A 25,490-nucleotide genomic window follows, 5' to 3' on the forward strand; every position below is an offset into this window, starting at 1 on the left:
TACTTAGTCTCGACCATATGCCTTGCAGAGTCTTAGCAAACTTAATCTGTATTAAAGTCCTAATTGTACTTGATAATTCCTTAAAAAGAAATGGCCAAAAGCAAATCAGACTTGGTCAAGTTTGGCAGAAACTCAATATAGTGTGGCTCAGAATAAATAGAGTCCAGTTAAACTGGTCAGAACATTTCATATTAAAGTGACATACAATTAGTACTGTTTAGTACAGTCGAGACATAAATTATTTTCCAAATCAGTCAGTACTGTTTAGTTCAGTCGAGACATAAATTATTTTCAAAAATCAGTCATTACTGTTTAGTACAGTCGAGACATAAATTATTTTCAAAATCAGTCAGTACTGTTTAGTACAGTCGAGACAATATTTTTATGCAGATCAGTCAGGTAAAATTCAGTGCAGTTCAGTAAACTCTTCCTAGTACCAAAAAAGTCAAAAATAGGGAAAATTGTATCCAAAAAGTATGTTTCAATCAGGTAAAATGAATAAAGCATATCTTAATTATATCAAAAGTAAATAAAAAACTAGACAAAGTGATGCCCCCGCAATCAACTCTGAAGTAACTGTATTAACAAACAAAGTCAAAGTAGGACTTTCTTTGAGATATTATTGTGTCTGGGAGACACAAATGATGCCCCCGCAGATGCAAAGTGTTATTTCAAAATAAACAAAGTTGAGCATGGGAGCACATGGGTCCTTGATTCACTGTAGGAGGAGTTATCTGAAAACGCTATGCACCTCTTATGCAAGTGTATACTCCAAAAATGACAAAGTTCAACTATCTCCCAAAAGAGCAAATATTAATAAAAATCAAACCCTGACCACATGCACACCTTCAATATATGTACAAACAGCCAGCAAAGTGAAAACTTCCTAGCATGTAAACAGTAGGAGGAGTTATCCAGAAATGCTATGCACCTCTTATGCAAGTAAATACTCCAAAAAATGACAAAGCTCAACTATCTCCCAAAAGAGCAAATATCAATAATAAACTGTTAACACAGAGATATGTCTTGCCTATTTGTTATTTTGATAATGCAAATGTTGAAATTAACATAGCAATACTTTAACATGTAAGTTATGCAAATATTCAAAGTCAATGAACCATGACTGAAGGTACAGGGCTAAACAATCTCAATGGAAATGAGATGTGCCAATGCTAATACAACTGCATACCAAATACCATTGACTTTTCATAAGTCGTTCCCTTAAAACAAACCTAAACACAAACATTAACTTGTAAACTATGTAAAAGTTTCAAAGTCAATGAACCATAATGAGGGGGTGGGGTTATATAATCTCTATGGAAATAAAACTTGCAAATGCCAATACATTTGCATACAAAATATCATTGACTTAACATTAGTGGTTCATCTTAAACAGACATAATCACAAACTAATACATATGTAAACCAAGCAAAAGTTTCAAAGTCAATAGACCATGACTGAGGGGGGCGGGACCAAATATATGGAAATGAGATGTGCTAATGCTTATACAACTGCATACCAATTATCATTGACCTACCACTAACAGTTCCCCTTGAACTGACCTAATCACAAACTAATACATGAAAACGAAGCAAAAGTTTCAAAGTCAATAGACCATGACTGAGGGGGCGGGACCAAATATATGGAAATGAGATGTGCTAATGCTTATACAACTGCATACCAATTATCATTGACCTACCACTAACGGTCCCCCTTAAACTGACCTAATCACAAACTAATACATGAAAACGAAGCAAAAGTTTCAAAGTCAATAGACCATGAATGAGGGGGCGGGGCCAAATAATCTCCATGGAAATGAGATGTGCCAATGCTTATACAACTGCATACCAAATATCATTGACCTACCACTAGTGGTTCCCCATAAACTGACCTAATCACAAACTAATACATGTAAACGAAGCAAAGTTTCAAAGTCAATAGACCTTGACTGAGGGGGCAGTGCCAAATAATCTCCATGGTAATGAGATGTGCCAATGCTAATACAACTGCATACCAAATATCATTGACCTACCACTAGTGGTTCACCATGAACTAGACCTAATCACAAACTAATACATTGTTGACGCCGCCGCCGTCACCACTGCCGCCGCTGCCGGAAACAGCATACCTATGTCTCGCTTTTTGACTCTGTCAAGGCAAGACAAAAATCAAAATCCTGACCACATGCACACCTTCAATATATATACAAACAGCCGGCAAAGCAAAAAAAAGGAGTTATCTGGATATACTATATACCCATAATGGGACGGACGGAAGGACAGATGGAAGGACGGAGGGACGGATGGACTGACATACAAACGGACAGACAGGGGTAAAACAATATGCACCCCAACTTTCAGTTGCGGGGGCATAAAAAAGTTTGAATTCCTGCTGTAGTTAATTTAACCTTTTTATAAAATATTTCTACAAAAATAAAATATAAATTGGCAAAAATATAATATATAACTTGAGTTTATGTTTAGTGGCAAGAGGCTATATATAAAGTTGATAATCAAAACTTTATCATCAAGTATTTTACTAAAAAATAAAAATTTGATTTTTTAATATTTTCTATTTGATCCCTGTTTTATGGGACAGATTGAACCTACAATAATTACCTACCTACCTATAACCCTTAATTTAGATGTTTCAAATGGCAAAAACATATAATATTAGTTTATGTCTTATGACAGGAGGATATAATTTCCTTCTTCACTCATTCCAGTTTTTATATTGATTTACACCATAAATAATTATTTATCTAATCATTACTTAAAACTGTCATAAATATTATTATACCATACCAGTGACTTGAGCTGTTGAAGTAGACACCCATACACTTCCTCCGGAGGCACCGCCACTTGTTACATTGGCACTCTCGCCACTATAAATAACACACAAAAATCATAAAAACTTATACATAAAGCTTATCAAAACCTTATTTATTAATCTGGTACCTGTATACTTTCTTTAGATTTGCTTACTGATCAAACTTTCTCCATCATTTTCGAAAATATTTTGGTAAATGTCAATGAGTATATACACTAACCCCTATACACTAACACTATTTCATAACAGAAAGATTTAATGGCATAGAATAAAACCAAGGTACAACACTGATTTTCGGCAAAGAAATAAACAAAACTCCATCTGATGATAAATCATTAAGCATGCAACCAATACTTCAATCATTCTCAAACTATTATAAACTTTTCTGTATATTTTACAATAATGATGCAAGGGAATTTTCATATTTGACCTGAATAATAAGGATTAGCCCAATGATATATCAAAATACTCTTATGGAACATTGAGTCTCGCATAAACTTTCTTTCTATCTTTCATTCTGCATTTGATTATCTTAAGCTAGCATGTAATCAAAGAATCAGATGCATAATTAAATAATACAAAAACATTTTTGCCTAGAATAAAATTATTTACACTGAATCAGGTTTCAAAAGTAAATAATTTTATATATGTACATCTTAACAAACAGGCTTAAGTAAATATCAATCTGAACCTTAAGTGAGTACTGGTTTCTTTGAACTTACAATCTTTTATACAATATAACTCCTTCTTTGAACATCTGTCCTTGCATTTTCTAAGGTGGCACTCATTTAAAAAAAAAACAATTGTAGAAACAGTGCTTATTTTTGGGGCCCTTTATAGCTTGCTGTTAGGTGTGAGCCAAGGCTCTGTGTTGAAGACCGTACTTTGACCTATAAATTTTGACTTGGATGGAGAGTTGTCTCATTGGCACTCATACCACATCTTCTTATATCTATTTATTGAGTATGACTTTCTGATCTGACAGAAACAACCATATACAGAGTAACAAAATAAAAAATACTGACACAAAGACGGGTCAATCTGTAATTTTGTTTTAATATCACAACGTTACATAACACATTTCCTTGTATGCTGTCACCTTCTCAGCCATCAAGGGACATTAACTTTTAATGAAGGGGGTTCATGTTAAATATACTTACTCTGCAGTTATATCTCCTTTATGTGTAAATGTTGTGACCTGTACATGTAACACACCACCTCCATGTGTGCTGACACCACCTGAGCCAGGGGATGAGGGTTTAAGATAGGAATCATATGCAGATCCTCCAGTACCATTACCAATGCCTCCTCCTTCACCACCGTGGCCAGCACCAGCATTGTTAGATGCATAACCTGAAAAGTATAAATGTAATAACATCAGGTATTAGCTACATAAAATTTAAACTATGCACAAAATGGCAAGATATGTCTTTGTTTGTAACAGGTTCAACAATATGTCAAACACCTGATTTTCCTTTCTGACTTTGAATTTTACCTTACAGTGTAATTACGGACAGATAATGATTGAAAAAGAAAAACAATAAGAAAAAATGCTACAAAAACTGCTGCTCACTAATTTAAGCACTCTAAAACCAAATTTAATTTTTGCAGTGATTCCTATATTCTTACCATCTCCACTATCCATATTTCCCATCGCATTCAAGTTTATAACTCCTCCTTCTTCTGATTCAAACTCGGTAGCCTCCACAATTAGCCTCCCTGCTGTTATCTCACATGATGCTCCTATTAATAGCTTGTTTACTGCAAGGTTATACTGAACATCATCTGTCATTAATGTTTTACTTCCTTGACGGAGGTACAAGTTAGTAAGCTGGAATGTTGATGGAGTGGTGTGTGATTTTCCAGTTTCTCGCACATCTAGGGTTGACTTTATCATAGTCAAATCCTGAAGTCCTCCTAACTTTCCATGGACCAAGTTGTTTGTAGCATACATTTTGACTGTAGATGGCAATGTCAAAGTACCATCTGCATAGACTTTTGCATGTGCTGGGAAGTAAAGGGACACTTGTCTAATGGTGATCACCTGATGCACACCAACATGTACAGTACCAATATTTGATGTTGCAGTCACAAAATCATCATCACCATAGAAGCTCTGAGCTGTTAAAGAATGTATTTTAGAAGTGCTAGAACTGGGTTCCAAGGCTAAGTGAGCTCCTTTACGAAGATAGAGCTCACTTACTTCAAGAGTATTACTGCTGTCAAATGTTATCCAAGTTCTACTTCCATCACTTCTTAAAACGGTGTCTCCATCCATATTATCAATCAGTTCCTATAAAGTAAAGCATGTAAATAAATTTTGCATAACAAGCTACTATTATATCAAAATAATACAGAGTACAAATCAACTAAAGAACACAATAAAACAAAAAAGATCTATTATGCTTAACATACTATCTTCCAATGATAGAAAAGGTTAAATACCATATAAAAGCTCGATATCTATATATTAAATTCATTACTATATTTTCACTGTAGTTACTCAGATATAAAATACTGTTTTCGAATCATATCTTTTCTTGTTTTTAAAGAAAAATGTGTTAATTTTCTCACTGAAATACTGCCGACAGAAATCAAATAATTGTGTTCGAGAATGGCATTTTATATATACATGTATATATTCAGCATTCTGAGGACCCTTGATGATATGTGCATCGAAAATATTTATGCACAGAGCCTGAAATTGAACAAACCATTTTTTTTTTATTCTAAAAAGACTACTGCATGAAAACCATAAATTGATGGGTATTGAGCCATAAACAGGCTAAATTACAATAAAGAGCTGCCCCATGAGTGCATGATACTCCTGTTGCTTTTTCAAACTCAAAGCATTTTTAAGTTACTGTCCAAAAACTGGGAAATCCCCCTTTTTTCATGAATCAAATCACTGAAATCGGAAACAAATAATCTAAAATTTATTAACAAAAAAAGGGAGCTTACGCCAATAGATATAAACAATTCACCAAAGTTTCATGAAAATTGGTTAAAGCCTTTTTGAGTTATTGTCCGACATGCTGATGATGGATGGACAGACGGACGGACGGACAGACGGTATACCATAATACATACCGTCCCGTAAACAGGTGTATAAAAATGTGACCAAAGAAACTTTTTACAACCAGATGAAAATGAAAATATAGATATTATTCTATCATTTTAAACAATTTTCAGCAGGGTGTTATTCTGGTATATTAAATTCATTAATTACGCATCTTTTTCTTGACCAGCTACAATACTATTTGATAGTGCTATTTGTAAAGAAAGTAATCCGAAAATAATTTCTACACAACATTTAACACTTTTTTCATAGCTGCTATACCTGTAATGAAAAGTACATGAATGTTTGAAATTTGTCCTACAAATTTAATTTAATTGCTACATTAATTACTAAAATGCTGGGAATAAGGGAAGAAAGCAGCAATATATTGGTTGCTATTCAAAGCTTTTAAAAGAGTGATCTAGTCTTTTTTTTTGTTGTTGTTGAGTTGACCTCTCATTTATGTATACCTAAAATCGTCTAATAATTATGTTATTCATAATGCATCATATTCTGACAAGATAAATTTCCTAGTAAATCTTTACCTGTACAGTGTGAACTTCTTTGTTATCTATAATCAGTTTGGTTTTTGTACTGGAAGACTCATAAACTGTGCCTGCTCCCCCATAACCTGATGAAGAGTGTCCACCATAGGCAGTGAAATCACCTGTGTATTCGGATGATGTGTAATACACAGCTAAACGACCTCCTGCCCCACCACCAGCACCACTGCTGCCTTAAATTATAAATTTGTTCACGTTATAATACTCTGAAAACATTTTATTTGTGAATGTCGAAGACTAAATCGTACCGATCATTGAAATTAAAGGTTTATATCATAATAAGATAAAATAACCGTTCGACTAGCATTATAACTATACTACAAGGAAAGATCACAAAGCAGAAGTATCCATTTCTTATTTTGAATGTGATTTGTTAGGTCTTTTTTTTGTTTTCTTTTTTCCAAGTGTAAAGTATTTATTAGAAAAACTCAAAGATAATTTTCATAAGCAAACAATTGGGTAAACAATAAAAAAAAAAGATACCAAAATAAAGCAATGTTCTTGTTTGAATTGTTTAACATTTTTCATGTCAGGGTCTTTTATAGCTGACTATATATAGTATGGTTTTTTTTCTCATTGTCAAAGGCTGTACAGTGACCAATAATATATTTTTATATAGAATTTCTCTATTAAAAGTCTATTTATGTTTAAAAAAAACAACAAAAAATTTAATGTCCAGTTTCAAAAGATACTTTTTTGTACATTTGAACTTTATCAGTTTCTAAGCATTACCTTGACCCCCATTAACTTGAAGTTTGCCTTTACCATACAGGGCACCAGTCAGTAACTTGATACTTCCACCACTGGCTCCTCCACTACCAGATTTACCATCCTCTCCATTACAGCTAATTATACCTGAATTCCATGAAAGTCATAATAATTATCATTATAAATTTTACCTAAAAAATACACAAGGAGTCATCAGAAAAAAAATATATCTTGCATGAAAGAAAAAAAATTAATGTAGGCCATTGACACATTTGTTTTATTTCATTGTTCATAAATCTAGAGATTATCTGATGAAAGTATTTGGATTCAGTCTTAAGTAACAACAACATATTTTTTTGTTTGTGAAAGCAAACAAGAGGCTCTAAAGAGCTTGTGTTGCTCACCTCGACCTATGTGCATCTTCAACACTGGCCAGTCTCTAACATTATAGACTAGAATATAATTCATGACTAAAATCTTTGTTTGCTGTTGATCCTGTCTTGCTGATCAATCTTACTGTCTACAGTTTCTCTCTATCGTCTTTAATTTTTGCCAAAATTGAAAAAATAAAAAAAGGTTAAAATTCCAATTATTTGCAAAGCCTTATGTAAGGAATCTACTGATTATTTCCACTATGTTGACCTATTTGTAGAACTTGTCTTGCTGATCATTTTAACTGTTTATAGTTTTTGTTTTTTTAACAAAAGTATTCACAAACACTGCAAAAAATGCATAAAAATCATTTTTAAAAGGGAAAAAACTCCTATAAAGAGTTCACCGACATATTTAGCCATGCTGACATACTTGTACATCCTGTCCTGCTTATCACTTTTGCTGGTTAAAGTTTCTATTTATTTATTTAAATATTTAAGATAATAGCCAAATAGAAAAAAAATGGTTAAAAAAAAAGTCATTAAAGGGCAATAACTTGTATATACAGATGACCAACAATTTTGGAAATACAAAATGTATTGACTTATTTCTAGATCTTGTGTTGTGGATTATTTTTTATTTTTTTATAAAGTTTCTATCTTTCTATCATAGTTTTCAAAAAATAGGCCATAACAAAATAAAAAGTAAAAATCGTCGTCTCAAGGCAATAACTCCTATAAGTAGTCAACTGACAATTTTGGCCATGTTGACTTATTTATAGATCTTGTTTTAAAAATTAATCATTTTAGCTTTGAAAAGTTTCTAACTTTTGTGAATTCATATCTTTTATTGCATATCAATTTTTATGGATTGAGGAAAATTGTATGATTGTGGATCTTTTATTTCATGGTTTTATCAAAGTCTGCATACAAAACTTCAGAAAAGTGTATTTCGTTGAACATTTAAATTCGCGGTACAGGTTAACATAAGAAATCAACAAAAACTGGTATCCCACAAATATTAATAAATCCACAGTATTATAGTTTTCAAAATAATGGGCAAAAATGCAAAAAGTTGGTAAAAAATGTCATTAAAAGGGCAAAAACTTCGATATAGAGTCAACTGAACTCATTTGTAGATCCTGTCTTGCTGATCATTTTTGCCTTCAAAGTTCCTCTCTATCTATTAAACTTTACAAGATAATAGGCAAAAATGAAATAGAATAGTAAAATTTGTCATTTAAGGGCAATATATTCTATAAGAAGTTGTCTGACAGTTTTGATGTAAGTAGACAGTAGATAGATCTCATTATTCTTAACATTTCTGCTCCGGACAAATTTTCTCTGACGATAGCGATTTTCAAGATAATAGACAAATTTGCATTTTAACGCTATGTTAATTATTGAGCCATGTCAGCCATGTTGATTGGCTGATGGGATCATTGGACATATTTTTAAACTAGATACCCTATTGATGATTGTGGTCAAATTTGGTTCCAATTGCCCTAGAACTTTCAGAGGAGAAGTTTATGTAAAAGTAAACGGATATCAAGGGACAACAACAAACGACTGACGCAAAGCTTTGAGAAAAGCTAATTGACTCTTTGGGTCAGGTGAGCTAAAAATATGTAAAAGAGATTCTTTTTGGTAAAAGGAAAAATCATTTTCAATTTTAATATATGTATGATGATTTGCAAGTAACTTCTTTGAATTTTCTGAGGCTGCAACATACAACTTCTATCAAAATTTTTTAAATCAGCAAAGAAAAAAAATTGTACATAAAATTTAGTTCCTCAGTAACATTAAGACAATAAAAATGTTTGAAACATTGATGTATGAAAACAAAAATGATATGTCGTAGCAAAATGTCCCTTGCTGCAGTGTATGGTGGAAAATTTTTCAGTCACAAGGTGTGAGAATGCTGCAACAAGCTAAGGGTAGTCAAAGCCCCATAACTCTGGCAGAAAAGGTCAGATCAAATTGACATTATAGTATAGTCAAGTACACTTAGAGAAAAACTACCGAAATATGAACACTTTCTGGAAAAATGTCTGAAAGGAGTTGTGCTCACAAGGTGTCATTGTGATGTTATAGTCCTTAACATGTTCGAAGTCAAATATATCCTGTCAAAATTGTGATCAATCAATCTGACAGCATAGTATGGTACATAGAATATGATGACAAACAATCCTAACAAGTATGAAATGTTTCTATCAAATGGTATTGTTGTGTTTAAGATAGATGAAGACGATAACTATGTGCCATTTGGTAAACATGACGGAAGACAATATTTACCAAAATATTAATAAATTTGTACTTATTCAGCTGTTGAAATGAAAAATAACATTCCAAAGATGGTAAAATCTGACGTAAGTGGAAGCAAAATAAACTAGAGGCTCTCAAGAGCCTGTGTCGCTCACCTGACTCTACTTTGGTTTTAGAAATCATGTAAAGATAGATAAAATTCATAACAGATACCCAAATAATGATTGAGGCCAAATTTGGTTTAATATTGGTCCCGTTATTTAATAAAATATCCTGGTGGCCATCTTGAACAGTAAATCGAAACCAAAGTAGCAACACTTGGTCAGCACCTCATAAGGAACATTCATGCCATGTTTGGTTTCATTCCATTCAGTGGTACTCTAAAAGACAACATTTGTATGTATTTCCCATAAGGTCCTATGTTAAACTAAGTCCCCACTGGCGGCCATCTCATATGATGGATCGGCTGCAAAGTAACAAAACTTGGCAGCACCTCATAAGGAACATTCATGCCATGTTTGGTTCCATTCCATTCAGTGGTTTTCTAAAAGAAGACATTTGTATGTATTTCCAATAGGGTCCTATGTAAAACTAAGTCCCCCCCCCCCCTGGTGGCCATCTTGGATGATGGATCGACTGCAAAGTAACAACACTTGGTCAGCACCTCATAAGGAACATTCATGCCATGTTTGGTTTCATTCCATTCAGTGGTTCTCTAAAAGAAGACATTTGTACGTATTTTCCATAAGGTCCTATGTTAAACTAAGTCCCCCGCTGGCGGCCATCTTGGATAATGGATCGGCTGCAAAGTAACAACACTTGGTCAACACCTCATAAGGAACATTCATTACGTGTTTGGTTCCATTCCATTCAGCGGTTCTCTAAAAGAAGACATTTGTATGTATTTCCCATAGGGTCCTATGTTAAACTAAGTCCCCCGCTGGCGGCCATCTTGGATGATGGACCAACTGCAAAGTAACAACATTTGGTCAGCACCTCATAAGGAACATTCCTGCCATGTTTGGTTTCATTCCATTCAGTGGTTCTCTAAAAGAAGACATTTTTATGTATTTCCCATAGGGTCCTATGTTAAACTAAGTCACCCACTGGCGGCCATCTTGGATGATGGACCAATTGCAAAGTAACAACATTTGGTCAGCACCTCATAAGGAACATTCCTGCCATGTTTGGTTTCATTCCATTCAGTGGTTCTCTAAAAGAAGACATTTTTATGTATTTCCCATAGGGTCCTATGTTAAACTAAGTCCCCGCTGGCGGCCATCTTGGATGATGGACCAACTGCAAAGTAACAACATTTGGTCAGCACCTCATAAGGAACATTCATGCCATGTTTGGTTTCGTTCCATTCAGTGGTTCTCTAAAAGAAGACATTTGTATTTTTTCCCTCAGGGTCCTATGTTAAACTAAGTGGTTCTCTAGAAGAAGTTCAAAATGTAAAAAGTTAACAACGACGACAGACGACGGATGCCAAGTGATGAGAAAAGCTCATTTGGCCCTTTGGGCCAGGTGAGCTAAAAATGATTGAATATGGATTGTTTAAAGCATATACCAACCATCAATACTAGATGATGCACTGGCAACAATGTTTATGATACCCCCTCCATAAACTTCAGCCACATCGTATTTGGCATTGCTACCAAAATGTCTTGGAGATTTGACATCACCGTAAAAATAGCCACCAGAGTCTGCAACAGTGCCTTTACCACCCATGCCACCATGACCTGCTCCTGCTTTATCATCTGCCACTCCTGTGCCACCTCCAAATGATGAAGCCTGAAATTCAGTTATTCATGTTACATAGAGATATTAATAATTGATAATGAAAGTTAAAACTTAATTTTTAATAAGCCAACTTTGACTGTGAAATAATAAAATAATTAAATATCTTAATAACTGATTCCCAAAAGTTAATTAAACGGGACTGTTTCTAAATCTACAATAATCTGTAATAAATAGATTGTTGACCAAAACAACATATTTTCAAATGAAATTAGTAACAATTATAGAAAACTTGTAATGGCTTGCATAATGAAACTTACTTATTCTCTTTTTATCATTGCAGCAGATTTCAATAACAAGAGTAAATTTAAAGGGGCACTAGCTACGAGATATATAAAAAATCTAAAATAGGATTTTTTTTGTTCAATCATTAATGAAAGTGAAATAGTGAAATAATTATTAGCTTTAAGCATCCAGTATGGTTCAATTTTTTCAAAATAAGCTAAGAAACATTGATGACGAATTATTCACTTGCAAGTGAATAATTTGACCTCATTGAATCCGTATTCATGTGAACTTCAATTTAACCCCTTAGCTAGAGATGGATAACGCATGAATTGTTCGTGTAAAGTTATTTAAAGGAAAAGAATGTCAACATTGAAAGTGAAACAAAAGTAAATCATTTGATTGACTGATTCGATCCACAAAAATCATTCTTATACAGGTAAAAACGATGATAAACATATGTTTTTAATCTATAATACGAAATTAAAAAGACATAGAAAAATCCCATTGCACGAGTTCGCTTGATCTATTTATATCTATATTTATGTTTACATCGTTTATATGGTCATCGGACGACTTCGGAGGTCAACTCGATAGTTAATCAGATGGTGTCTAGACTAAAATACACACGAAACGAAACTACATATTATCAAGCCCATGCCCTGTAAATTGTTTATTTTAGATTTTTAATAGTTTGGATAAATGTTTTACATTGTTATAAATCAAATATGAGAATTTGAGTCAAATCGGTGAACATGAATTTGACAGCTAGTGCCCCTTTAATATGTATGTAAGTTCCAATATATTAACAGGTACATAATTGCTATAAAGGTACCTTATGATTAGAATGTATCTGAGCTGAATCATCAACAATCAGTTCAGACACAACAAGATCAAGGAAGTCTGACTGTATAATACCACCACTTTCTACATGTATCTTTGTGCCAATAAGTTTCATCCCGTCACCGCCACTGTCTATCTCTAAGATACCACCTCCTTCAACTATGACCTCTGTAAAGGTTATCTCCTTAGTAACACCTGTTGTAGCATTTCCATATGGTCTATAAAAAAAGATAAACTATTGATTAAAGCTTTTTTTTAATTTGAAGCTCGATATGCAATTCTTCTGTTTCTATGGCAATATTAATACAAACTTAAGAAGTTTATAAAATTAAACTGAATCTGAATACCATACAAAACATGACTGGATGAAAAAAACATCTTCCTAAAAAAGACAGTGCATAGTGAATATTAGCATATACTAGAGAAAGGATCATTCAATATTTAAAAATTCTATTATTTAGCCTAGTCTGTAATTCTTATAGCCTGTTAGCCCAAATCAATGATACTGAATACTGTTTCTTTTGAAATCTTAGACAGCTACAGATATGACAAAGAACTTGAAAACTATTACTCACTGAGAAATATGTTTAAAGTATGTAACAATAAAACCTGTTCAACTAAATTATTAATAACAGGAAAATGCCTTTACCAAACCAGGAATGGGACCGTTGGTTTCAATAAGTTTTTATAGTCTCACAAAGTGTTCTGTATTATGCCTGTATCGAAATAAGAATCTGACAGTTGGTCTCCAATCGATTTCATGTATGAGTTTTCTGGTTTTGTCATTTCATTTCATTTTAAGGTACCATTGGACTACACCAATATTATAGTGCCTAACAAGATTTTGCGAGGTAGACGAAATTGACATTAAAACGATCTTATTGAATTTTCATGTCCCAAAATTGGCAGATTAGACATATTTTGACTTTATTTACTGACTACTTTTGGTTGGGTTTAATTGTAATTATAACATTGTAAGGAGACTGAAAAATGTTTTTTTTTTGTTAAGATCAACAAAAATTTTACCTGGTGTAGCCGTGTGCAAAATGTATTTCAGCATTTCTCTTAGAAAAATGACTTGGAATAAAACATCATTTGTAAATTTTCTCCATTTTCTCGGAAATAGGCTATTAACAAATAATTTATCTACTCTATATGTGAAATATTTTGTGAAAATATAAGAAATGGCAATTCTTACCTTCCATACCTTTAGTTTCATTGATAAAAAATAATATGGACTCGTCAAGTTCGAAGGTCATTTAAGTTACTGTACACGTGTGTGTACATGTTAAAAGAAAAGCAATAATAATTCAGTTTTAAGAAAACAAAGTTTTCAAATACATTTTGTTGTATATTTTCAGCTTAATAAATTAAATAAATAAATAAGGCACCAACTGATTTAATCAATATACAGTTTGAAGGTATATTGATAATAACTTAATCCAATCAAATTCTGCAAGATTCAACAACAATGACCGACCACATCATACTAAGTAATAGGGGTAAACTGAGTAGGGAGAAAATGACAGATATTTTTAGTTTTGTTTTTGTGTAATAAAGAATAAAAATTTGTCAACCAAAAGTTTTACTATGATTTCAAAAATATATAGTTCTGTATTGGTATAGTTTTCAGATATTTCGTTTGCATATTTAAGGCAATAAAAAGTTTGGGCTTCAAAAGTCTACATAGTTATTAACTTTATACAGAAATTTCTGGCTTTTAAAATATTTATTGTTTCACAAATAATACACAGATACAAAGTAAATTATTTCTTAAAACACTGCAAAAAATTTCATTCTAATTGTCATAAAGTGAAACGAAATGAAACGCGGTATAGCAAACATCGAATTCCCTCACAAAATGTTAGCACACACTATAGTTCTTTTCTTTGTTATCTTTTATGATTTTAATTTCCCAGTAACCAGTATAATATTGTAAGTGGAAATTATTTTTTATAAATTTAAATATAGCTCAAATAAAATTGTTGAGTTTTTTCCTGCAATACAAAAGAAAATGTTTCTTATCTTCAATTGTATTGCAGGACTGACATAATCAGTTTTGTCTGTGAATTTTTAGTTGCCTCCCTTTTTCAATCAGTAATTTAAATATAAAGCTAAAGACTTACTTGATAATAACATGTCCACCTGGGCCAATTCTGAGATTTTCAACTCCAGTCAGTATACCTTCCAACTCCACTGTGATATTATTAACTACGAAATCTCTGGCAGTCTGCATCTGTCCATCTGGGTATATGATTAGACCATACTGTAATTCTGGGCTGTCTTCTGGTAGGTCTGCTGTCAGTTCCTGATGTGGACCAACATGGAATGTACCTGTCTTATCTCCAGAGGTTTTATAGATTGTTATGTATTGTGTATGTGTGTTGATATTTCTTCTATGAACAGCTACATGTGCTTTGCCTTGGATTGTAATTTCCTTGAAGGAGTGAGAACAGCCAACGTTTTGATCACAATCAGAATGATCAAATACCCAAGTGTGGAAGCTGTATTCCTTCCTCCCTATGTCTGACAATTCATTAAAATTAATATTTGGTTTGAGAGGTGAACAGACATGATTGTTATCAACCAGAAGCGAGTTGGAATTATCAGATAAATCTTTAAACAAAACTGTCCCTGCTCCTCCACATTCATATCCACGTCCACCATGAGCATCTTTTGTTCCGGAGTAGGTGTAGTTAGTGTAATGGACAGCTATTCTTCCTCCTGCACCACCTCCCCCAAGACAAGTGGTACTTCCTGTGGCATCTCCTCCCATGACTGACAATGTTCCAGTTCCTGTCATGTGACCTGTTGTTATAAAGATACTTCCTCCTGCTCCTCCTCCGGCACGTCCCCCAGAACCAGATTTACCGTTACATAGAATTTCACCATCCAATAGTAAATCTTCAGTCACATCTAATACAACTACACCACCACCTCTACCTCCAGTGTAAGATCCATGTGGACTACACTGTAGATCAGCTGATGTACTGGCCCCACCCCCTGTCCCACCATTACCACCATACTCTTTGGGTGTGTACATAGAACCATAGCTTGGAGGGGGACCAACAAATTTCTGAAATTTTCCTTGACCACCAGCTGCACCATTTCCACCACCAGAGCCACCTGTAAAAAAATTTGTATTATTATCATTGCTGAATATTTACACTGGTATTATTATTATAACTAGTAAAGACATTTTTTCATGAACCAAAGTAATGTGTGTTTGTAATGATAAATTTTAAGTGAATTATCATGTCACAATCTCTGTTTTTATGTGTTCAGGAACATATATATTGACGGGACTTGACACTACCTAATTGTAGCCGATTTTATTGTCGGGTCATAGGTAACAAAGATACGATACGGAAACGGACATGTGTTAAAAACGTACTCGCTATTATCCTAATAATTTCTGATAATATCAATAAAATGTCATTCAAACTAGTTTTACAGTGATGCCAGTGTATCAAACTTGTATTTTGTCACTTCAAATTTGTTATAATCGCATTCATTTTATCACAGAATGGTACAGAATGAAAACAGGGTAATAAAAAAATGGCGCCGATTGCCTTTCTAAATTTATAAACATTATAAAACACTTCACATCAAATAAATCACACTTATTTTGGTAATTTTATATGACAAAATGTATCTACTTTATGATAAAACTTGTGTTTATTTACGATTAGAATTATGTGGTTAATTTATTGAGCAGTTCCGATACTGTTTTTCAGTCAGACGCCACCAAAATCCATAAATCTCGCGAAGTCTCGTGGAGTCCTAGATTTTATCAATTTTATACCGAAAAGCCCATCAGATTCATTTCCCGTTAGCTATACTGTTCCCAGATGTGTTATTACTTGTCACTCCATGCCTTGTATAAATGCCCTTTCTCAAAGACTTCTACTATGTACATTTTTCACTTAATTATATCTATCACCCTTCTATGGATGCCAATAAATATGCTCTTCTCATTAAGACCTATAGATCTGTCGCCGATTATCTTTTTAGATTCATTGCTCTTCCAACCTTGCTATGTAAATACCTATCTAGATTATCTATAGTATACACAAGATATGTCCACACTTTTCAATGGGTATTTACCCTTCCAAACATCCCTTTTTACCCAAATCTGGTTTATCATGAGTTTCATGGTAACAAGATCAATTAAGTCTGTCCCTTGAATCTACATTTATCCACTATAAACACATACTTTTCTTTTCTGTACTAACCTCCATCTGGTTTATCTTGAGCATCCTGCTCTACAAGATCTGTTGGTGCTTGACCACTGGAATCTATCACACCTGCTACATCAATCTGTACTTGTTTGGCTGTTACTTCTAACCATGGAGCCTAGAATGTAGCAACATTATATAAAGAACAAGTTTTAGCTACTATAGAACTGAAAACTTCTATTGAACAACACAAGGTTATAACTTGCTACTGGTTCTCTCTTTTACAAAAAGACCTTCAAATTTCCTTTTACATCTGCATCTAGTAAAATATTGAACTCCAAATATTTCTGATATTCTGAATTATAGTGCTTTTAAAGCAAGACATTCAGGAACTTGTTATCACATATTCTGACAAGCATCTTCAAATAAAAGTCTTTGACAAGGTATTTTAGTTCCTTCAAAGGTGATTGTAGCGGCATATTACACCATCACATTATCTTATCAACCAAATCTTCCTATTTTAAAAATCCTTATTTTGATAAATGTGTGGAAGTACTTTTATCATAATTACTTTTTCAGTTATAAACTTACAAAAAATACACTTTAAGTTACTTATTATACATTCAATGATGTATACCCCACCTCTCACTTTGTTCTAATTAATAAATTCAATTTAACAACTTGCTACTTCAACTCATAACATCATTGTCAGACTTCATGAGTCATGCTACTCGATTCTGGATAATTTAATATCCCGGTCTGAAATATTTATTACTACCAATTTGTCAATTGTTAAAGACTATAAATGGCAATACTATAATCATACAACAATCTTTCAAGAAGAGAACAAATTGCTGAAAACAAATATATGTGAATGGCATTGTACAAGAACAACATGCTGAGCAGGTCATTTCAATGTTAGATTATAAGGTCAAACTATGATGGAAAATGTGCTTTCCTTCTCAGACATATTAAATGAGTTTCTGCTCTTACACCTGAATGCCAATTCTTACAACTGCGTACAGTTTGACTGGGGATCCAACATTTTATACTCTTTCTTAATGGTAACACAAAACCAAAAGGCAATTTACTGATTAGATAGTAAAAATGGATATCAGTAGGGTTACAAGACACATGTCATCTGTTTTTTCTGTTCATATACACACCTGTATTTTGCCTCCAGCATGGATTCTGAGTAAAGTGTTGAGTGTGAGACTTAGGGACAACTCATGTTCATTAACATATGTTGATGACACTTTACCGTCAGCTTTTATCTCCAGGGTATCAAATATAAATTGTCTGTCAGACTGTCCAATGGTATGGCTCTAAAAACATAAGACAAAAAAAAACATTAACATGTTTCCATTTTGTTGTATTCAAAGATTTAGCAAAACATCTATACAAGATTATGACACAAACCTTAATGAAAAAAAAATAATTTGTTCAAATACTACACAGGTGTTTAATGACCTTGACTATCATGAGGTTATGATATCTGATATTTAGTGTTCCTAAAATATTATATCTTCTGACATAATATTTTTTGCTTTAATTTAAAAATTTTAAGATGACATATTTTTTCATCATTTTCGAATTAAAAAAAAGTACAGAAATTAACTACCAAAAAGCATTACTTCAACAACTTCCACTAATGTATCTTGAACACTTACCTTTTCTCCAATGAGGAAATTCACACCTTGACCAATAACTAGTTCATTAGCTCCAGTAAGGACTCCATCTATGTAAATGGTTTTATATTCTAATCCAATCAGATATACAGCTGAAAAAAAAATTCTCCTAAATTTCGTCTTCAAATTAAAAATTATATACAATTACTGTCTTTTGAGTTAATATCAGTTTTTCAAAAGTCAAGAAACCACATATTTACTGAAACAAAAAAGCAATAAATATTTATTCCATATTTCCAGAGAAAAACATGTATTTAATGATAATTATATGCTGTTCATTCAAAATTCAAATCATGAAGAAAAACCTACTCAAATAATACCAAAAAGGAAAAAACACATTTAGTTATATAATTCAAATTCAAATCAATATTCAAATGGAGAAAAAAATATTCAAAATATTGCAAAAATAACAGAATTCCATAGTTTTACCGAAAGATAGTTAAAGGTTTCATAACGAGTGAGAATTGGATAACACTTGATCCCAACTCGAGTTATTTAATTTCAATAAAATAAAAAACGAGCCTTTGACAAGTTTATTATTACTATTCAAATTAAAAATTGTTAACTCTAGTATTGTGTAGAAAAAAAAAATTTTGTGAATCATTGAGCACATACCAGCATGACATTATATGTCCTGTTCTGGCATCAAACTTTAACATCAAACATTTTCAAACTTTTAGTACACTTCAAAATGTAATAAAATTTGACAAAAAGATCTTCAAGTTAAAAGTGTGAGTGTTTTGTAAACTATTCAAGAAATCACATATGTCTGTTGCCATGGACAAAATGTGCATCGTCTTAAACTTTGAAAGTCATCAATGAACTAACGAATAGCCAATGGAAATGTTGTAATATCATTTCATAATGCTGGATAAGTCAATCAAATTAACGCACTTTTTAATCACTTTTTCGTATCCTACTCCGTGCAGTGTGATACGAGAAATATCTCTTCATGCAAGAAATAAATAACAGATATAACTGCAATTTTCATGAAATTTTTCAATGTAAGGCCGTAATTTCTGCAAAAATCAGCGGAGCAGAGCCAAACGTAAACTCAATCTGTAACTAATCATAGAAGACTCACATTCTAAAAATCAGCTCAATATGTGAAGGCATTTAGAAAAAAAGTCTGTATAACTCTGTTGTGGAATGACGGAACAACAGAATGACAGATAAGGGTAAAACTATATGGCCCGGACAAGTTTGTCGTCACGGCCATTAAAGATTGCATGTTATATCCAAAAACATGAAAGCAAGACTGGGAAAACATGTAACCTTGATATAATTTCTATTTTGCAGATTTTCAATTTATAAAAGTGCACGACTCTGTAAAAATCGGTAAAAGCCATCATGTTGAAATAAATAATAACCTTGTGGATTGTTTTTGATTTTACAACATTATATCTTTAATAAATATTCCTCATTATTATACATCCAACTTACCTTGTGGCATATTGAACTCTGCACTCTCATAAATCCTGAAAGAAGATGGAAATGGAGTATCATTGTCCATAACAGTCATTGTTTGTTCTTTGGTCACATGTAGCATTCCAGTCTTGTCACCATGAAGATAGCCAATGGTAACATTAGGTGTGTTAGAAGAGGTGTTAAGGAATACTAGATGAGCTGCAGAATTGATATGTACATGGTCAAATTTGATTGGATCTGTGGAATCGTCAGCAGTAGTTACAATATATGTCTTTCCTGTGTCTGTAGATTTATCAGTAACATAAGTTGATTTAGGTTTATAGTCTCTATTGTCTATATAAAGAGAAGTCTCTGTCAGTCCTGTGTCTGAGTCAGGAGCCTTTACAAAGACTGTTCCAGATCCACCTTGTTCTGCATAACTCCTCCCACCATAGGTGTTGTATGTACCTCTGTAAGTGTTGGTGGCATTGACAAATACAGCTACTCTACCCCCACCACCTCCTCCTCCTACAGCCTGAATTAAAATTTATATTACTGTATAGTACAATTTACATGTTTTACTTTTACTATCTGTACACTATAGTCCTTTTATATAAATATGTACCATGTGATCAATAAAAAGACCAAGACATAGTTTCAAATAGGACTTCATTAAACATCAGTCAACTTTATACACCTGTTTGGAGTCTTGTTTCTGATTTTTTTGTCTTCTTGAGCAGCAGTATTAAATCAGCATATTTTGCTAGCTAACTTCCTGTAGCATACAGAATTTGACCTTGCTTTCCTGTAGCATACAGAATTTGACCTTGCTTCCCAACAAATAATGTCTTTTACTTCCTTGTATCACATTTCCTCAGCAAACACCATAAAAGCATATCATTAATATAACTTAATAGAATGTTTATATATATCCAACTTCTGTTGAATGTTCTAGATATTTTGTAGTTTTTAATATGGTACAGACACTTCATAACTAAAAAAGAACTGTATAATATCTTATATACATAAAATTACCAGAAAGAAATCTTCAATGTCACATCAGGAAAAAAAACTCATCTTTTTACTTATCTTGAACATTCAATAAAAGTTCTATTGTTTAGGAAGAAAGTAAAAAATCACATCCACATTTTTGATAGTTTGTTTTCTTTTCAATATTTTTCCCTTTTGCTTCTTTCAATGCAATGTATGTTGACTTTAGATATCATTTGAATTTATTTTTTTTTATTATACATGTATTTGTTCATTGGGGGGGAGTCTTGGGTTGGTGTTTCATTGGTGTATATATCCCAATTCCCCTATACTCATTCATTAACATCTAAATATTTACCACATTTTTGTTGTAGCATTACTTACTATAGTCTGTATATTAGATTCTCCTTTACAATATCCTCTGTAACAGCTTAAGGAATCATAACCAATACTACCATGGCATCTATGATGGACATTATCAACATAACAGCAGTGGTTATCGGATGCCTGGCAAGACGATACACAGTTATATCCTACCCAGAAATACCTAGGGTCACACTCTAGACATCGACGTTCTATATCATGTTTACTACAGTGGGCTACAACAGCCCCATCTCCTCCATTAGCTGATATTGTCCCTGTACCTGTTCGGTAAATAATAAAATAAAAATGTATTGCTAGACATCAAATGCCAATGTATTATATTTACTCACAACAGCACCATATCATTTATTAACCAAAATAGTCCCTATAAACTTTGTTACATAAGGACGATTTGTGGTGAAGATAAATTTAAGTAGTTTAAAAAATAAATTGTATGATGCTTAAACTTTCCATTTTTACGAAAATTTTATATGGTTCATTCAAACTTTTCAAGACAAAAAGAAATATATGCAAACAAAGAAGATGGACAAAATTCTGATTCAATCATGCGTTTTCAAACATTTTATTCCTTGTACAGTAGGCATAAATTATGAGGTCCTCAGTTAAATCATTTCAAGAGAAAAAGAGATGTCCATTTGATCAAACTATAACATACCAGTAAAGTGTTGAGTCTCCAGTATCACACTGCCACCAGAACCTCCTCCTGATGTAGGTGTTTCTGCTGTGTTACCATCCACCTTGATATCGCCATCTATCTCCATGTTGTGTAAGGCCTGAAGGTAAACTATACCTCCTCCTTCACCTCCACTGGAAGTACCAGTTCCTATAGACCCTCCACTTCCATAGTCTGATGGTCTTTGTACATTACTATAGGATTGACCTGTGGCAGTGTTCCCATTTCCGTGTCCTCCTAAGCCACCATGAGTGCCACCAGAACCACCATCAGAGCTTGCAATACCTGGCCCTGTTCCTTTTCCTGGACTCCATCCCCGCCCTGTCCCATCTATTAATCCTTCTGTGTCTATTGTCACATTAACAGCTAAAAAGAAAGATTTAACCTGAGAGACAAGGATATATAAAAATCATTTCAGTATAATTGCAAACTAAAAATAACTTAAGATCTTTACAGGTATAGCCACAAAAATTAATTTTCCATTCTGACTCTTATATTGTAATGTTAAAATAGAGTAACTTGTGGTTCATAATATGATACTCACATATAAATAATATATCACCCCCAAACTCATGTAACTGTTAACTAATTTTCTTGCAATTTGTCTTTTAATTTGAATTTAACTAGGAATTGAAAATGAAAATCACAAAGACATATGATACAGGGGTGTGGAAATATTTGTTGTGACCACTTGTCCCCGGGCAAGTGAAATTGTAAATTTTACTTGTCTGGAAGAAAAGTTACTTGCCTTGATTTCTTAATGAATTTGGAATGAAGAAGATGTATTTTACTGTAAACGTGTAGGTTTCTCAAACAGTTTTGAAACACAATGGAAATGGTATTTATAGTCTTTTATTGTATATTAGAATGATAAAAAAATAAGTGGAGTATACACCAATGAGCTAGAAACCAACCAAAAAAAACCAGATCTAAATGAAGGAATCTAGAGGCCAATATTGCAATGTTTTTCAATGCTAGCTTACATGAACCTGGGAGATTATAATCATGGCTTATATTTTCTTCACTGTGAGCCAGTGCGAAGTTTTAAAGTTAATGAAGGGATGAAAACCAAATCATTAATGAATTATTGAATTGTTGTTTGCACCCTCTCCCCCCCCCCCCCCTCCCCTCCTTTTACCCCCAAAAAATTTTTGGTGGACCAATTGTAAATTTGAGATTTATTTTAGATACCTAAGCGAAATCAAAATTTTATAGATCTATTCCGTTTATTTTCATGATATTTGCCCTTTGGCGCCTCTGATTTCCCTTTCTTGTAAAAACCAAGTTCTTTGCTCAACAATTTTATTTTTAATGAGGCACCTCTTTTCGGTTGGTCTACTTCCGAGCGATGACCTATCTTAAGATGCTTATCCAACTCGACCAATCATTTAGTTTTCATTCTTGAGAATTCAGTCTTCGAAATTAATAATGACCATTTCCAGTGTACCATTGCTATAACCTGATCAACGATCCAGGATCAATGGGAAGAAATCAAAGAATATTAATGAAACCGAGTCCGCATACCTATTTTTTTGTTTAATAATCAATCTATTTCTTGATCATTGATGGTGTTTTACTAAAACTTGTGAATTGATTTTGAGGACCTTTCTATATGATTATATAAAACAACAATGTCAAGCAACATTTTTTTACTTGTCCACGGGCAACAAAGACACAAAAAAATGCTTGTCCAGTCGGTCAAATGTACGAGTCGGGCGAGTCGATGATAGCATTTCCATACTCCTGTGATACAATGGGATGGAAAAAAGCTTACAAGGCCTTTGTCCAGATGATCAAAATACCTCTAAAACTGGCCAGACTCTCATTTGTTCTAGTTTAATATACATGTAAGATGATGACAAAATTTTTGAGAGATAACAGTATAGGTAGAATGTTAGAGTCAAAGAAACTGCCACCAAAACAATATATATAGAGGTCAGCCGAAGTCATCATTATGATTAAACAAGAGGCTCTCAAGAGCCTGAATCGCTCACCTGTATTTCAGAGGAGAAGATTTTTAAATGTTAGCAAACTTGATAAACAAATTGTGTAAAATTGTCTTTAAAGGACAATAACTCCTTAAGGGGTCAATTGACAAATTTGGTCATATTAACTTTTTTGTAGATCTTACTTTGCTGAACATTATTGCTGCTTACAGTTTATATATATCTTTAATAACATTCAAAATAATAACAAAAAACTGCAAAATTTTGTTAAAAATACCAATTTGGTGGCAGCAACCCAACAATGGGTTGTTCCATTTGTCTGAAAATTTCAGAACTGATAGATCTAGACCAACATGTCAGATTTGCTCTAAAAGCTTTAGTTTTTGAGATATAAGCCAAAAACTGCATTTGACCCCTATGTTCTATTTTTAGCCATGGCGGCCATGTTTGTTGATGGATCAAAACTTCGGAAACAATTTATAAACTAGATACCCTAAGAAACATTTAGTTAAAGTTTGAAGGTATTTGGCCCAGTAGTTTCAGAGGAGAAGAGTTTTTAAATAGTTTACGACGACGACGACGACAGACGACGGACGACAACGGACGCCAAGTGATGGCATAAGCTCACATGGGGCCCTTCGGGCCCCGATGAGCTAATAAAGGTTCAGGGAGAATAATACATTGTACAAGAGGATAATAGGCATTATCAAAAAAATTGGACAGTACAACAGAGCCAAACCACCTAAAACACCTTACTCCTGGGAAAATAAACAGTACAACAGAGCCACACCACCTGAAAATAAACAGTACAACAGAGCCACACCACCTAAAACACCTTACTCCTGGGAAAATAAACAGTACAACAGAGCCACACCACCTAAAACACCTTACTCCTGGGAAAATAAACAGTACAACAGAGCCACACCACCTAAAACACCTTACACCTGGGAAAATAAACAGTACAACAGAGCCACACCACCTAAAACACCTTACTCCTGGGAAAATAAACAGTACAACAGAGCCACACCACCTAAAACACCTTACTCCTGGGAAAATAAACAGTACAACAGAGCCACACCACCTAAAACACCTTACTCCTGGGAAAATAAACAGTACAACAGAGCCACACCACCTAAACACCTTACACCTGGGAAAATAAACAGTACAACAGAGCCACACCACCTAAAACACCTTACACCTGGGAAAATAAACAGTACAACAGAGCCACACCACCTAAAACACCTTACTCCTGGGAAAATCAACAGTACAACAGAGCCACACCACCTAAACACCTTATACCTGGGAAAATAAACAGTACAACAGAGCCACACCACCTAAAACACCTTACTCCTGGGAAAATCAACAGTACAACAGAGCCACACCACCTAAAACACCTTAATCCTGGGAAAATAAACAGTACAACAGAGCCACACCACCTAAAACACCTTACTCCTGGGAAAATAAACAGTACAACAGAGCCACACCACCTAAAACACCTTATACCTGGGAAAATAAACAGTACAACAGAGCCACACCACCTAAAACACCTTACTCCTGGGAA

At 33.5% G+C, this 25,490-nt stretch overlaps 1 protein-coding gene across 1 annotated transcript in view; it reads right to left on the bottom strand.

Annotated features, from left to right (window-relative positions):
• LOC127738444 (uncharacterized) overlaps window positions 1–25,490 on the bottom strand; it is a 144,779-nt gene that overhangs the window by 99,212 nt on the left and 20,077 nt on the right. The window contains exons 14-27 of the mRNA XM_052249693.1: window positions 21,966–22,349; window positions 21,311–21,570; window positions 19,973–20,471; window positions 18,512–18,621; window positions 18,008–18,166; window positions 16,899–17,019; window positions 14,790–15,789; window positions 12,656–12,881; window positions 11,370–11,589; window positions 7,184–7,306; window positions 6,434–6,624; window positions 4,460–5,123; window positions 3,991–4,183; window positions 2,806–2,885 (exon numbers count right to left, since the gene is read on the bottom strand). Of these exons, the coding sequence (XP_052105653.1) occupies window positions 2,806–2,885; window positions 3,991–4,183; window positions 4,460–5,123; window positions 6,434–6,624; window positions 7,184–7,306; window positions 11,370–11,589; window positions 12,656–12,881; window positions 14,790–15,789; window positions 16,899–17,019; window positions 18,008–18,166; window positions 18,512–18,621; window positions 19,973–20,471; window positions 21,311–21,570; window positions 21,966–22,349 (4,230 nt within the window). The remainder of the gene's footprint in view (window positions 1–2,805; window positions 2,886–3,990; window positions 4,184–4,459; window positions 5,124–6,433; window positions 6,625–7,183; window positions 7,307–11,369; window positions 11,590–12,655; window positions 12,882–14,789; window positions 15,790–16,898; window positions 17,020–18,007; window positions 18,167–18,511; window positions 18,622–19,972; window positions 20,472–21,310; window positions 21,571–21,965; window positions 22,350–25,490) is intronic.

This window comes from Mytilus californianus, unplaced genomic scaffold (genome assembly GCF_021869535.1).
Source record: "Mytilus californianus isolate M0D057914Y unplaced genomic scaffold, xbMytCali1.0.p SCAF_1, whole genome shotgun sequence".
NCBI lineage: Eukaryota > Metazoa > Mollusca > Bivalvia > Mytilida > Mytilidae > Mytilus > Mytilus californianus.